Here is a 14,969-nt window from a genome sequence, read left to right on the forward strand (position 1 = left end):
AAGGCGGCCTGAGAAGGCAATTGGCGCCCCTGAACGTCCTCTTTCAGACCAGACCTATTCTTCCCTCTTCCCGGCCGTATCTACAGACACAGAAAATGGCACAAGATCTGACTCGCACCTATATCCAGCACTGCCCTAAAGTCATCACCAGGCCTCCAACTACAGCTAACTGGGGACCCCAGGAAGCAGTTTTTACCCAACTCTCCAAGGCGGCTCCCTCCCTTACAGAGATAGCAAGCACGAGAGAGCCAAGGAGATCTTACTTTCTCAAATTCGGATTTGTTTTCTTTTTATTGGGAAGCTCAGAAATTCCTGCAGCGGATTCAGGTGAGCCTGGGATTCCTAAGACAAAGGTTCTCACCCAAACCATCACACAGGCCAACAACGCCCGCACCTCTCCCCCGCGCAGGTGTAGAAAGCTCGGGAAGACGGGGCCTTCTTCAGAACCCGTCGTCGTCTCTCCTCCAGAAAGGTCTTGGGGGCTGTGGGAAGGGGCAAATAAATCCATCAGTCTGGAAGAGATTCGGGAAGAACAAATGCGGAAGTCAAACAACAACAAATAAAGCGGATATAAATCCAGATAAAATATTAAAATCATTAAAGGGCTGCTGCTCCCTGAAGATTGGGAAAAATGAAGAGAGTTAATTAAAAGCAATCTCCATGCACTGCTGAGCCAGCCGGCCCTGATAAATCAACAGCTGGGGCTGCTGTGGAGGGCAGTCAAGGGGCTTGGGGGGTGGGGGGCTACCCGGGAGGGGGACTGCTGCAGAAACAGCAGTGACGTCAAATTGAACACAGCAACTTAAGTTTCCTGTCTATTAAATATTTTATGGCCACTGAATAAACTTGTTCTTCGATGGGGAGAATACGATCAGTGAACCAAGAGGGAGGAAGATAGGGATGAAGAGGTATTGCTTGTTTGATTCAAAACCTACTTGGAACTGTGATGTCAGCATCTCTGATCTTGCCCCAAATGCAGAGGCTTTTGCTTTTTGTTCTCTACCTGATCTGCACAGGTAGATGCGTCTTCTCAAATCTCTCTACAAAAACCCTGTTTGTTTAGGGGGGCTGAGGGAGGTGGTGCAAAGTCAGAGAAAGGAATAGAGAGAGGAGAGATAGAAAAGACCTTGCTGACTTTTAGTACCAAAAAAGAAGAAGAAAAGGAGGAGGAGGAGGAGGAGAAAAAAAGACTCTTAGCACAAAACTAAAATGTCAACAAAAATGGTGAGAACTTTCTTTTTTCTTGCTTGCTTTCTTCCCCCCCACCCCTTTCTTTCTCTACTTCCTTCCTTCCCCCTTTTTTCTGCAGCCCGATAAAGTTTTTGTTCTTCATTTAAAACCAAAAACAGCTCAGAATTTTTGGGCTCAATCTAAGTAAAAAACCAGCAATTTTCAAAGTGTTACAAGAACTGCCCTTCTCTATTCTAAGGGAACCCTCCAGCTCTTCCTTGATGGAAATATAATCAAGAGAAATGATTGGGGAAAAGTGTTTTTTCTCCTCCATAGAATTGGGATTGGAAGGGGAGTGTGTGCATGGGGAAACATAAGGAATTATGCATTTGGATATGCATTTTAATTAGGTGGACAGAAGCAGCCGCCTGTTAATTTTTCTTGCTTGTTTCCACTTAGCATTCATCACAGGCAGAACCACCATAGAGCGCTCCCACGATAATAGATGGTTCTGCATTGGCTAAGTCCTCAGGGAAAATAATTAGCAGGAGAGAATATATTCTCTCCACTCCCACTACCCCATCCACCCTGCCCTCCCCCATCCCAGCACCACATTGCCTCCCCGCCCCACCCCCCCAATGGACAGTGGTTTCCCTAGGAGAAGCCTAGGGGAGCAGTCAGCCTCCTGGCTCACAGGCACTTACTTTGTCCTGCCAAAGAACCACAGCCTGGAAGGAGAAACAGACTGGAGGCCTTCCTTGGAGTGAAGGCTCCTAGATGCAGGGAGGGGGGCTATCTGCTGCTTAGTTAGTTCTGAGGGACAGCCTGGCAATCAGTGCTGGCCAGCACAGGATGAAGAAAGCCCCAAAGAGGGTGAGACAGTTCTCACTGAGCTCAACTGGCAGCAAACAAAGACAAGTAAAGAGTTGTTATTTGAGGATAATGGAAGTCCAGATGACGTTTTTCACTTAATTTGCTTTTATAAAGTAAAGGAATGTTGTAGGGTTGCAGCAAGCTTGTATCTGAAGGCTGGCAATCAAGATGGAAGTCTCTTGAGTTTTGAGCCCCGCCACGATGCGCTCCATAGTCTACAGAATCAATTCGGGCAACTGATCTCCTGTGTCAACAGCACAACCTCCTCGATGACCAGCAGATAGAAGCTCCAGCCCCTCCACCACTGCTCCTCTCTTCCCAGAGTCGTCTTAATAGAAGGGGGAATCAGAGATGGCAAGATGACCAATGCCAAAGTTCCAGGAAAGCACTCTCCTCTGTCCTCTGAGCTTCTGTTTCCTCTGATTTTGCAGGTGGACTCAGTTCAGGGCTGACAACGGGGAAATGAAATGAGGGCTTCCCCTGAGCTCATATTCTCACCTATTTCAAACCCAGACAATGGGAAAAATCCCAATGAGATCCTAGGGCTATTTACACACAGCTGGATGAGTGAGGCTTTGCATTTCCTGAGAAGCAATGATTAGGCTTGATGTGTAATGCCATACTCATTTCATTTATTTTAGCTTTAATATATTAAAATAATGTTCAATATGTGAGGTATTGTTGACTCTGAGAAGGCCTCAGTCAGCTAATGGAAACTGTGTTCTCCCAGTAACACCTCCCATTTGCACTTTACGCCTTTGGAAATGTTTTCACATCCATTATTTCATTCAGGCACCTTGGGGGCTAAGCAGAGCTGGGCGCAGGGGAAAGGAGGAGAAAGGAGCCACAGGGTTTTCTCACTGAAGGAAATGATAGGTCTGATTTACTAACTTTTGCCTTTTAAGCTGTCCCATCCCCCTTGGCCCCCTGTTGCCAGGATGAAACCTCCATCCTGCCCAGGAAACAAACCAAACCTTCAGTCCAAGACTCACCAGGGAACTACAGCTCTTTGCTCCCACAAACCCAAACCCTGCCTGACGCCCCACATGCCCCCAAGGGGGGGTGGAGACAAGGGGACGGTGATCCTTGTGGCTGGGGATGAAAGAAGTGAGTCTTTGGGTTCTCAGAGGATTTAAGCACCCCCCCCCCAAAAATAATGCTATTCCTACAGGGGGGGCGAGGATAAGGAGGTTGAACTTCACGATACTATTAGCATTTTTCCCTAAGTTTATAAGGCGGGGGTTTACCATTTAAAAATGTAGTCCCTGAATTTTAAAGAGTCTAAAAATGAAGGGGCCTAGGCGTATCCCCAAGAGAATTGAAAGCAGGGATTCAGACAGCTACCTATACACCCACCTTCATATCAGCATTACTCATGATGGCTTAAAGATGCACATAGCCTGAGGGTCCCTCACTGGATGAGTAGATAAACAAAATGTGGTATGTACCTACAATGGAATATTATTCAGCCATTAAAAGGAAGGAAATTCTGGCACAGGCTACAACATAGATGAACCCTGAGGACATTATGTTAAGTGAAATAAACCAGTCACAAAAGGACAAATATTGTATGATTCCACTTACATGAGGTGCTCAGAATAGGGAAATTCATAGAGACAGAAAGCAGAATCGTTGTTACCAGGGACTGGGGCGGGGGGGGGGGGGGGGGGGGAGGAGATGGGAGTTATTGTTTAATAGGTACACAGCTTCTGCTTGGGATGATGAAAAATTCTGGAGATGGTTAGTATCAATGGTTGCACAACATTATGAATTTACTTAATGCCACTGAATTGCACACTTTAAAACGGCTAGAATGGCACATTTACGAGTTACGAATGTTAAATATACATGTTATGTATATTTGACCACAATTAGAAAAAAATTAAGGGGCTGCCTCTGTCTGCTGGAGGTCAGGGTGACCATTTTGGTTTTTCTTTCATTTTGCCTAAGAATCGCAATTTTGGCTTCTATGAATTCTCTGATGGGTTTTGCAACCCCCTCTTCCTCATTTAGGCTTGGAGAAAATAATTGCCAAGGGAGTTTCCAATCAAAGGAAAGCCTGATAATAACACCCTCAGAGGAATCTGGGATATTCTGGAGGCATGTCACTGAAGGAGAGGCAGTGAATTCTAATTTAGACGCTGCTAATACCCACTTGGGTACAGCAGGCCTGTGTATATCTGCTAATCACCTCCATTCCCTCAGCAGTGACACGGGGTATGCTAGAGGAAGCTCAGTGAGACATCAGTACAGGTCCACTTCTTCAACTCTCTAATCCGACTGGTATCTGCAGCTGCCCAAATGGAAATGAAGTAAGCACTTTATTTCCATGTTAATTGGGATGGGTGTCATAGGGGAGGAGAGGACAGGTCCAGAGAGATTGTGGATAAATGAAATCCAGAGGAGAAAAATCTTTTGTTTGGTTTCCCCCTCTCCCTCCACACATTTAAAGAAAAGAAAGGAGAAAAAAGATTGATGTTCTCAGCAATTCCAGTCTTTTCCACCACCAAAAACTTGATCTGAGTACTTAATGAACAGCAAAATAAGCCAACTAGTCTTCCCCCTTCTCTCCCCTTTCTCCATCCTCTGGTCAGGGTGCTAAGGAGGGGAGAATCAGAAGAAAAGCCCACCTTCTAAATGGCCCATCACCTGGTCCTCAGCTTTAGGCCCTGAGAAGGGAGAGGAGTGCCATCCTGGTTAGAATCCCAAGGGGTAGCTCCATGTGGCAGGACTGGACCCGAGAAGATGAAACTAATGAAGAGTCTCCCAGTCTTAACAAATCCCCTTTAGAAATGCACTTTGAAAACAAGGAAGAATTGGAACTCTGGCCCCTAACTGTTCTCCCTGTCCTAACTGACCATAGTGAGAGCCACCAAGCTTTTAACTGAAAGGAATTTGGGCAATCAAGGTGCATCGCCCTCATCTTAATGACAAGGGATTTGCAGCTCAGAGAAGTTCTGTGTCCAAGACTGAGTAGCAAGTTGGTGGTAAACTGAGAGCAGAGCTCCAGGCGCTGGATTCCTCTCTCAGAGCTGTTTCTCTTCCACTGCCCTGAAGTCCCCACAGCTACAAAGACCAGCCAGTGGTGAGAAATGAACGTGGAAAAGGAACAGAGTTTGAGACGCGGCCCCACTGAGAACAGGTGGAAGGCAACTGCAAAACCTCTTCTGGTGGGCCGTCGGCTCACAATGAATACGAACAGCAGGTTTTCGAAGTGAATAACAGAAACGTGCTCATTTCACAGCAACCTGAGATGACCAGTCTCCGGATTCAGAGAGGGGAGAAGAGGGTGCAAACGGGGGATTAGACATGTGTCATCATTGTTTCTCAGGCTCACAACCAAGGCAGGGGCGGGGAGGGAGGACTCACTGTGGGCTATTTGAACCCCATTATTAGGCACTCTGAGTCTAATCCCCTCGCCCCTCCCTGCTTCCAAACACGGCCCCTCTCAGCCCTCTCCAGGCTTCCCTCTTCCCTCGCCACCCCCCACTCTACTCCTATTCACAAACACGACCTAGAAATTCCCAACACGGTCTGCCCCTCTTTTCCCACCCACCCCCACCCAACACCTTCTTCTAACCACTGCTTTTAAAACTCTGATGCAAATCACAGGCTTCAAAAACCTTCCTTGGGTGACAGTTTTACGATGCTAGCTCCATTCATCCATATGGTTTGACAGACTGTGAAACACTAGTAACCGGACCAATAAGAAAAACAAATTACAAAAACACCACAACACCTCATCTCTCCCCAGTCACTCAGACAACTAAAGAAAACTTTGGAACTGGCAACAGATCATCATATCAGCCTCTCTCACTGTTAAACAATAATCTTTTCAGAGTTCAGACCACACAGCAGTTTTATCCACTCACCTACTCCTTTCCCTTCCTGCCACCCCAGCCCACCCCACCCCACCCCACCCCACCCCACCCCCAGGCCGCTTTATCTTTCCTTGTTACATACCTGCATATTTGAAGATTATCTAAAGCGAGGGTCATGCTTACAAAGGCCCCAGCTGGAAAACGGTGGCTTCACAAAAACTATGTCAGTGGTTGTGGCATTTCTTGGCCAGGGGCTTGCCACATTTGGCTACGTTTCTGTCTTCTACTGACTTTCAGAACACTCAAAAACCACAAAAGTTACTTTGCTGAGGGTGGGACAATAAACAGACCTGGATTCTGGTGCCTTTTTATGACCCAGCCCCCACCACCACTATAATCAGCATGGCCTCTCTTTGAAAACAGAAACATCAGCCTCAGTTTCCTTTCTGTTGTTGGTGCAAAACAAAGCATGCTGACCGTAGCATTTTATGTTTTGCATTGATCTGAGCAGATGGCTCTGAAACAGCTTTAGACATTATGGTCTTTCTCAGATGCATCCAAATTCCAGCTACCTGCATGATTGCAAAAAGACAGAGGAAGCAGAGAAGTCTCCAATTAAGTGGCCTCTGAATCCCAGCCCACCTAAGGATCTAAGCAGCTCCCAACCTCCCAGCCATCTCTGGATGTCCCCAAGGTAGTCTGCAAGCCAGATAATTTTCAAAGGTTTACCCTGTGACAATGCCTCTACATGGGTTCTTGCAGAAATTAATATCCTTTATGGGTATCTCATCAAAACCAGACATTCTTCCTGATGAAAAATAATGTGCTAATAAAGTTTGGGGAATTCAGGGCTTTTTTTTTTTTTTTTTTTGATGGGCAACCAGAAGCAGATGGAGAAGGTGGTTCTTAGATATTTGTTGGCTTAAAATATCTGAGGGTCCTTTTTCATAAGGGGCTAAAATAATGTCCATAAAAGGCTACAAGTTCACAAAGTCCCAACCTCCATATTCCCCACTTAGTACCTACCCACCCACGTTGCCCCACTCCAACAGAAAGAGCTAAGAGGAGATTAGAACCAGGAATGCAACTCCCCCCACCCTCTCTTCTCTGATATCTAAACTGAGTGCCACAGCAAGAGTGAGGTCTGGCTTATAAGTGGCCACAATTACACAACTTTCACAGGCACTGAAACCACTTTAGATTAGAATACAGTGTATCCAGATCACAGGCTGTATAAAGAGATGAAGATTTGAAGTCCGTCTACACACATGACCTGCTGTTTGACCTTGGCTAAGTAAGTATGTATTTACTTCTCTCAGAATTGTGTCCTTAATAAAAAAACAGAAATATAAACACACACCTCCAAGCAAGGGGAACTCCTTACAAAAGAAAGTTTCAATACAATTATCTATCTGTATGTTCACAGTTATAAGCATGACAAAAACAGTTTACTGGTCTCATTCTTTTTAAACAAATAGTTGAGGAAAAGCCCTATTGGTTTAGACAGAATAATTAAATAATAATAACAGTTATTCTTTTCTAAGCAGGCAGTTATAATAATAGATACATATGTGCATAATCAAGTCTGGCAGAAGGTGGCAGACATTCCCAGTTAAGTGCATACAAACCAGGGTTTTGATAACTTAATAAAAGAGTAAGTTGTTTAAAGTGTTGATAGCAGATTTGGGGGAGGGTGGCTTACCTGAACTAGAATATGAAGTAAGATTAGAATTTATATGAAAAGCATTGTTTCCCAGATATGCAGAAATCAACCAGGATATATTATGTGACCGACTTACACACAGACCTTTATCAAATTCATAGTTATGTTACCTGCGTGGGTTTACTTGACTACATGGCCCTTATCTTGCTTGTACATGTAAGAAATGAGGGTTACTCGCACATCTAGGCTCAGACAATGTAGCTGCTAAATTAAATAACATGTACTACCCATTTACACATCATACAAATCTATCAGTGCTTTTAAATTCTATTTGTCCAGATGTGACCGCTTGGTTGTGGGGCCACCTGCCGTGTCCTCTTTGTGATCTGATCAGTCCAGGCGGCTCCTGTTTCTGCCTCTAACACCCTGTTGGGCAGTAATAAGATGTTAAAGGCGCCAACAGAGAGAAGCCAGGCTGTCAGCTTCAGAGAGGAAGGGGGTGAAGGGTACAAGGAGGAGGAATAAGAAAGGGAGTTGAGGGAAGATCAAAGAGGGAGGAAAAAAGCCAAACTGCTAAGAGAGGAGATGTGGCTCTAGGAGCTAGGGACCCTAAGGAAGACCCCAAAGCAATGAGATTCAAATTGTGCCATCCAGTTACCCAAGCTATTGAATTATTGAATGTCCCACATGGAAAAAGCCAGTATAATGAAGAATGGTCCATACTCAGGGTAGACAGAGCCCTACAGAGGTGTTGCATGAAACCTAAGCTTGTTTCTCCCCAGCACATTAACCTACCACCACTTTATTCCCCAATCCTAGAGGAAACCTTTGTGTGACCAGTTTCTGTAGAAGGCGTCGGTGTTGTTGGCTTTTTTTTTTTCCTTCTTCTTTTTTTTTCTTTTTTTTTTTTTTTTTAGGAAAGAGAGAGAGCCTGGGACGCACACAGAGAAAATGCTAATGTCGTTCAGCTCCGTTTCATTGTGAGGAGGGACACAAGAGGATAAAAACCTAGCTCTCCAAACCATTCTCCCTACTCCCCTCCTCCCAACGCCACCAACCATCCCTTTAGCTGGATGTGTTTCTGCGCTTTGTTCTAATTTATCCCATGCATAATTTATTTACGTGTGTATTGTTTCCCGATCAGCAACTTTTAAAAACAAATGAAATATAAAAGATGTTTTATTAAACAAGTTGTTTTTAAAAATAAAGACAGATGGTGTGGGTCTCCCAATAACAACGTGTGTGCTCCTGCCATAGGAGTTCAAAAACCGTCCGGAGTGCAGAAAGCTCGGCTGGGGGCGGGGGGGGGGGGGGGGGGGGGGTATTGTTTACACCTCCTTACCTCCAGGGAAAGGGGTCGAGATACAAAAAGGAGGGGCTAATTAAAAATGACCACTCAACTTCCACCTAGAAAAAGCAGGCAGGGGTGTTGTGTGCACGCTAGCGCGAGCGTGCGTGTGTGTGTATGTGTGTGTGTGTGTGTGTGTGTGTGTGTGTGTGTGTGTGTGGTGACACAGAATTACAAAACATCTCATTGCAACTGTCTCTACACAAAGTACAAGTATAATAATTAAGAACTAATTCCACTAACCAGCCCGCTTCTCTGTCCCTTCCTCCACCTCTAACCCCACCCCACCCCAGACAACCTTGCCAAAAAGGCACCCTTCTGCAGTTCAAAAAACAAACAAACAAAAAAGCTGGAGCGAGCCGGGAAACCCTGGAGCGTAGAGATACTGCGCCTGCCCGCGCGTGAGCGGGCTCCAGGGTAACGAGGGTACCGCTTTCCCAGCAGGAAATAAACCTGGCGCACATGTGAAATAGATTCCTCTCACTTGAGTTTACCAGGTGGCATCAGCCCGCCTGTGTGATTTCGGGGGGAAATGGGGAAACTGCAAATCAGCTGTGGGTTCAGTAGAAACTCACAGCATCAGCGGTGTGCCTTCGCGAGCCACCGGGAGCGAGGATGCGGCGAAGTTACGCCCATTTATTCTGCCATAAAACATTTTCTTTCTTGGACGAAACGCCGTGGCGTTCAAGTGCAGTGTATCCGAGCTTGCGAGCGAGAACTAAAGCCGGGAGCTGCTCTGTGATCAACATCAGCTTCCAGTACCCTCTTAACTGCAGCTTTAATATATATATGTATATTTAAAACTCCGATACGGAGGACATTACTACCTTTTTCCCTGTTAGTGAGGGGAGATAAGCTGGTGCAAACACTTCCGATTCTCGTCCCGCGTTCCTTCGCGTAGGGAACCCCCCTACGCCCCCCACCACCACCAGTGCGAATCTGCTTTTCAACTCCAGGAGGAGCCTGGGGTGCCAACGCGGTGCGCTGAGTTGAAAGAACCTGGACTGGCATCGGCCACACACCCGGGAGAATTCTGCATGAAACGCCCCCCACTCGCGCCTTCCCCCCCCCCCCCACTCCCTTCGCCCGCGGCTACCAGCCCAGCTGGGAAGTCCGGGTCCCAGCGGCGCGGACCCCGACCCACGTCGCGCAGCGATCGGGAGGGAGATCTCCTCTGCCAACATCATCGCCAATAGCACCCCTTTTAGAGCGACGCTAGTTTTCCGAAGCCTCCCCCGACTCCGCGATCGCGATCGGACTTGGCGGCTTAACAGTTCCACCGACTGGAAGGAAGGAGGGAAGGAAGGAAGGAAGCCAGGATGAAAAGGAGGGGGAAGGAAGGCAGGCAGGAATTGGCTGTCGGACCCAGGGACTGGTCCCCGCATGTCCTCGCCCAGCCCGCCCCCCTGCGTCCGGGATCTGGGCGTCCGCTCAAAGTCTCCCGGCGGCGGCCAGAGGCACCTGCCCCTCGCTCTGGCCGGGAGCAGAAGCCGCCGGCTCAGGCGGGGAGCCCCAAGCTGCCTCTATACCCGCCTCGGCTTTTCACCCAGCGGAGGCGAGAACACCATTCATAAGACCTGCAGCTTCCCTGCCTCCAAATCAACCCCAAGTTAACCCGAGTCCTTAATTTACTACAGCCAGTTCGCCCACAAACACACACAGACACACCGGTGACCGCCCGGAGCGCCGTCACGCTCCGGGGGCTGCCCCAGCAGGAAAGCCCCGGGCAACCACCTGGGCCCCAGGGCTCCCGGGACCCACTGCTCCCCCTGCGGTCCTCCCAACTCCGGAAGGTTTGCACAAACTCCCCGCAAGCGATCGGAAGGCGTAGAGCGCCCTGCAAACTCCAGAGCTGCCACGGTCCGCTCGCCCCGGCGGACCAAGCAGCCGGGCAGGGGCTGCGGACTCAGGAGCCGCGGGGCTCAGCCAAGTGCACCCAGGCGGCCCCTGCCCGGCGCTCGCCCCCAGCTCGGCCGCCCCCCGCGCCGCGCTCGCCGCCCCGCGAGGCCGGGCACTCGGGGGACTGTGCTGTCCCCGAGCTGCCCACGACCCCCCTGTACAGCACTCGAGCGCCTGGCTCCTCTGCCGCTAACCCCTCTCGGCCAGTCCTCCAATTAAGCAGAACACAAATGTAACAATTTTCTTCTTGTTAATTGCATCTCTTGACATTTCTGCGCGTTGGGGGAAAAAAAAAGAAGATGAAGAAGTAAGAGCTGAAAGAAAAGAGAAGCCCCGCCGCGGCTGCAGGCGCCTGCAAGCGCAGTGCATTGGCAGCGCTCAGCACGCGGAAGGCGCCTTTTTTTTCATATTGAAACCAGGCGGAATATGTACATTTTTTAGTCTTACTTACGCTTTCAGGGGGTTGTGAATGACAGTCGCCATTTTGCTACAATGTAACAGAATATTGTCTGTCTCAGAGTTCTAAAGGTTCGCTCAGGGGAAGCGGCGAGCCAATCAGAGCACGGGATACCGGCCCGCTGGCCAATTGGCGCTGCTGGTTGCCAGGTGGGCGGGGCCTGCACGTTGGTAGTTATTAGGGGAGCTGTCAAAGCCCAGAGGTCACTCCCTTTTGTAGAGCCCGAGAGCAAGCAGGTCTTAAAGGGGCAGTACCGCTCGAGCAGCTCCTGTTTGGATTTGGGAAAGTGGAGAAGCACCGGAGAGTGTTCTAGTTTGGTTTGAGTCCCTACTTTCTAAAGAATTGCAGAGAGTTTGCGCTCCTGGACAGAAATATTTAAGTACTGCCAACAAACCACTGAACCCCATTCATTAGCTTTTGGCTTTGCTGTAACGTTTTTAATCCCCCAAAGGGCAAATCTCCTTGTTCCCCTGCAAAAGTTGGAAGGCTGCCGTTTCGTCTAACAAATTACTACACGTGCCCAGCCGTCTGCTAATGCTCTGGGTCCTAAGGCTTGTTAACATTCTCATTCCCGTAGTGTTTTCTTTATCTCGGCCACCTTTCTCTCTTGGTTTCTTGGAACTGCTGCCGCCGTTCCTGGCGACTCCAGGACAGCAACTCCCCTCCTCCTGGAATGTCTCAATGTCAGGCTCGCTCCCTCCTACAGCCAGGGCTTCCGTTACGTAATGCGCGGTGGTCACTCTGCGCGGTTCCCCACTACCACCTCTTTTAATCTACAAACATCAGAAACTTCTGAAACGATCAGATTTCGGACGGCTGGGGAGCCAAGTGGGAGCTGGCGCTCTGACCTTTAGGCTTAGGAATAGAGGAGGTTTAAGGAAACTTTTGGAAACGCTTCCTGCTACTAGGAAAGAGTAACTAGACAGAAGGTGTTGCCAGAGACTCTTTCGGGGAGTAGCACACGCGATTCTGGCGTCACCTTTCACTCCTTAGATACAAAGTGGAAAAAAATTGCCAATGAAAAATCCGGTATGACCCGAGGCGTTCAGAGTCGTGTCTGCCCCCAGGTCATTGTGAACTTCTCACTGGCGAACCCCCGACAAAATTGGGAGACTTCTGTGAAGCCAGGCTTCCACTGGGCATCCGGGAAGCTCCCGGTGGATGAAAACCCGCTAAATCATGAATAGGGGCCTCGTTAGCATACAGAAATCTGGCTAACATCCCAAAGTTGTTTAATCAGGTCAAATACCTAAAATAGAGGAGGAGGGGTAAAAGGGGGAGAGGAGATGCCAAACTGCCAGTTCTTCAGGGCTGTGCCCTCTCACTTCCTTTCTCAGTGGCAATAAATAAATAGATAGATAGATAGATAGATAGATAGATAAAGTTCCAGAACTTTCAGAGTTCAATTCCATACACTATTAGAGTTACAGAAAAACAGAACAGGGCTGACTGGGTATGTTTGTAAGGCTTGAAATTTTTAACTCCTTTTTTCTGCCTACTTAATAGCATAGTCAAGTCCTATAGATTGCTTTGTAACTCCTTTGCATAGCATCTTGCCATTTGAAAAAAGTTACCCATTTTTCTAAAATTAAAGTTTGAAAAATCCCTTTCTTACTGATTTGTCAAGGGACTCGTTCAAAAGCTAGTTGTTGGCCTGGAATGGGGTTTGACAACCTTAAAAAGCAAACACTGTATTCAACCTGCCCCAAGAACTATGATGAGTTTGAAGTATCAGCCAGAACTCCCACCATCCTCTTTGAGATATCAAATCCGCAGCAATTCAGATTGGAAGACAACAGCGTATTTTAATATATATATTTAATATATTTATTAATATATTAATATATTATCATATTAATATCATATACTTAATATATGATAAAGGAAGCAGGAAATGTAGAACCTGCCGTGCATGAGGCTTACAATTTTATAAGAGAGGGAAAACAAATTTATATTACAAATTAAAAAAATATATAGACTCTCAGCATGTATAATCATTTACTGTGTTAAGGCCCAGGTGCAGAAACCAGCATAATTCCTAACTACCTGGCACAGCTGAAAATGGCAGGTCAGATCTGTCTTCACTTTGAGAAATTTTAACTCAGAACTTAAACACTTAAGTTGCATTTTATAATGATTAAATTGCAAAAAAATAAAGACAGGATTTTTTTTAATTTTGTGTTTAATGTTGATGTATTTTTGAGAGAGAGAGAGAGAGAGAGAAAGAGAGACAAAGCATGAACGGGGGAGGGGGAAAAAGAGAGAGGGAGACACAGAATCCGAAGTAGGCTCCAGGCTCTGAACTGTCAGCACAGAGCCCCACATGGGGCTTGAACCCATGAACCGGGAGATCATGACCTGAGCCGAAGTCCAATGCTCAACCGACTGAGCCACAAAGGCACCCCAAAACAAGATATTTTTAAAGTAGGATAGCCTTGCTTTTTATAATCTAATGGAATGTCTTTTTAAGTCTATCAGTGGAGTAACTTTTGAATAAACAGAATTGTTGTGAATTCACCTTTTATAATTCTAAGACATATAAGAGTTATTATTTTAACTTTGGTTTTTATATTATAGATCAAGATTATTTTCTACAATAAAGTGGGTTCTATCACTTTGCAAATGGCCTGATCATTCAGTGAGGCCAGATTTTCCAAATAGGTCTTAAAATGTACTGATTCCATCCCACAAAAAGGCAGAATGCTCAAAAGCAAGGAAGCTTAAAGTGGACATGTTTGTTTTTATTTATTTATTTTTTTTAGTGTTCATTTATTTTTGAGACAGAGACAGACAGAATGTGAGCAGGAGAGAGGCAGAGAGAGAGGAAGACACAGAATCCGAAGCAGGCTCCAGGCTCTGAGTGGTCAGCAGAGAGCCTGATGTGGGGCTCGAACCCATGAACTGGGGGACCATGACCTGAGCCGAAGTCGGACGCTTAACCGACTGAGCTACCCAGATGCCCCTTAAAACGGGCATGTTTAAAGGAGACTGGAATCTTGAACAATTTTGGAGAATGTTAAGTTTTACATTAATTTTGCAAAGAAGTGTGGGCCTTGGAATCCACTTGTAGCTGGGTCATCTTGGGCAAGTTTACTTAGCAACTTGAATGTTTCAGTTTCCTCATCTGAAAAATGTCAATAATAATGGAACCTACTTCACACGGCTCTTTTTCAGGACATATGTCAAGTGCCTGGCACATAGCAAGCTCTCAATTCATGCTGATTATTATTTTTTATAGAGATGTTTAATTATTTCCTGATGGCATATGGAATGTAGGGAGTCTGAATAAAAAGACACAACAAAAGGTAAAATGTCTATCAAGTTTAGTTTTTTAAATTCACTAACTCGGGGCGCCTGGGTGGCGCAGTCGGTTAAGCGTCCGACTTCAGCCAGGTCACGATCTCGCGGTCCGTGAGTTCGAGCCCCGCATCGGGCTCCGGGCCGACGGCTCGGAGCCTGGAGCCTGTTTCCGATTCTGTGTCTCCCTCTCTCTCTGCCCCTCCCCTGTTCATGCTCTGTCTCTCTCTGTCCCAAAAATAAATAAACGTTGAAAAAAAAAATTTTAAATTCACTAACTCAAGAAAAATAAGCAAAGAACAACTTTCATAACAAAATAATAGGACTACTTCAGTTAGGAGTCATATAACTACGGAAGCCCCCAAAATGTCTTCTTGCTGATGGTGCTATCAAGACACCTTGAAAATCCCATCTCTAAAGCGCTATAGATATTCTATAGAA

General features: G+C 46.7%; 1 protein-coding gene and 1 long non-coding RNA gene across 3 annotated transcripts in view; both read right to left on the reverse strand.

Annotated features, from left to right (window-relative positions):
• The window catches only part of DPF3 (double PHD fingers 3), a 258,505-nt gene extending 247,247 nt beyond the window's left edge, over positions 1 to 11,258 (reverse strand). For both annotated transcript variants that reach the window (XM_047862552.1, XM_047862553.1), the window contains exon 1: positions 11,226 to 11,258. In XM_047862552.1, coding sequence (XP_047718508.1) covers positions 11,226 to 11,257 — 32 coding nt within the window. In that variant the 5' untranslated portion in view covers position 11,258. The remainder of the gene's footprint in view (positions 1 to 11,225) is intronic.
• Positions 364 to 4,794, reverse strand: LOC125167817 (uncharacterized). Its single transcript, XR_007152959.1, has 3 exons — positions 4,674 to 4,794; positions 3,400 to 3,491; positions 364 to 482 (listed from the first exon to the last, which is right to left on the reverse strand). It is a non-coding gene; the product is annotated as an uncharacterized LOC125167817 (long non-coding RNA).
• Positions 11,259 to 14,969: the final 3,711 nt, after the last annotated feature.

The sequence above is a fragment of the Prionailurus viverrinus genome, chromosome B3, assembly GCF_022837055.1.
Source record: "Prionailurus viverrinus isolate Anna chromosome B3, UM_Priviv_1.0, whole genome shotgun sequence".
In the NCBI taxonomy this organism is placed as follows: Eukaryota; Metazoa; Chordata; class Mammalia; order Carnivora; family Felidae; genus Prionailurus; species Prionailurus viverrinus.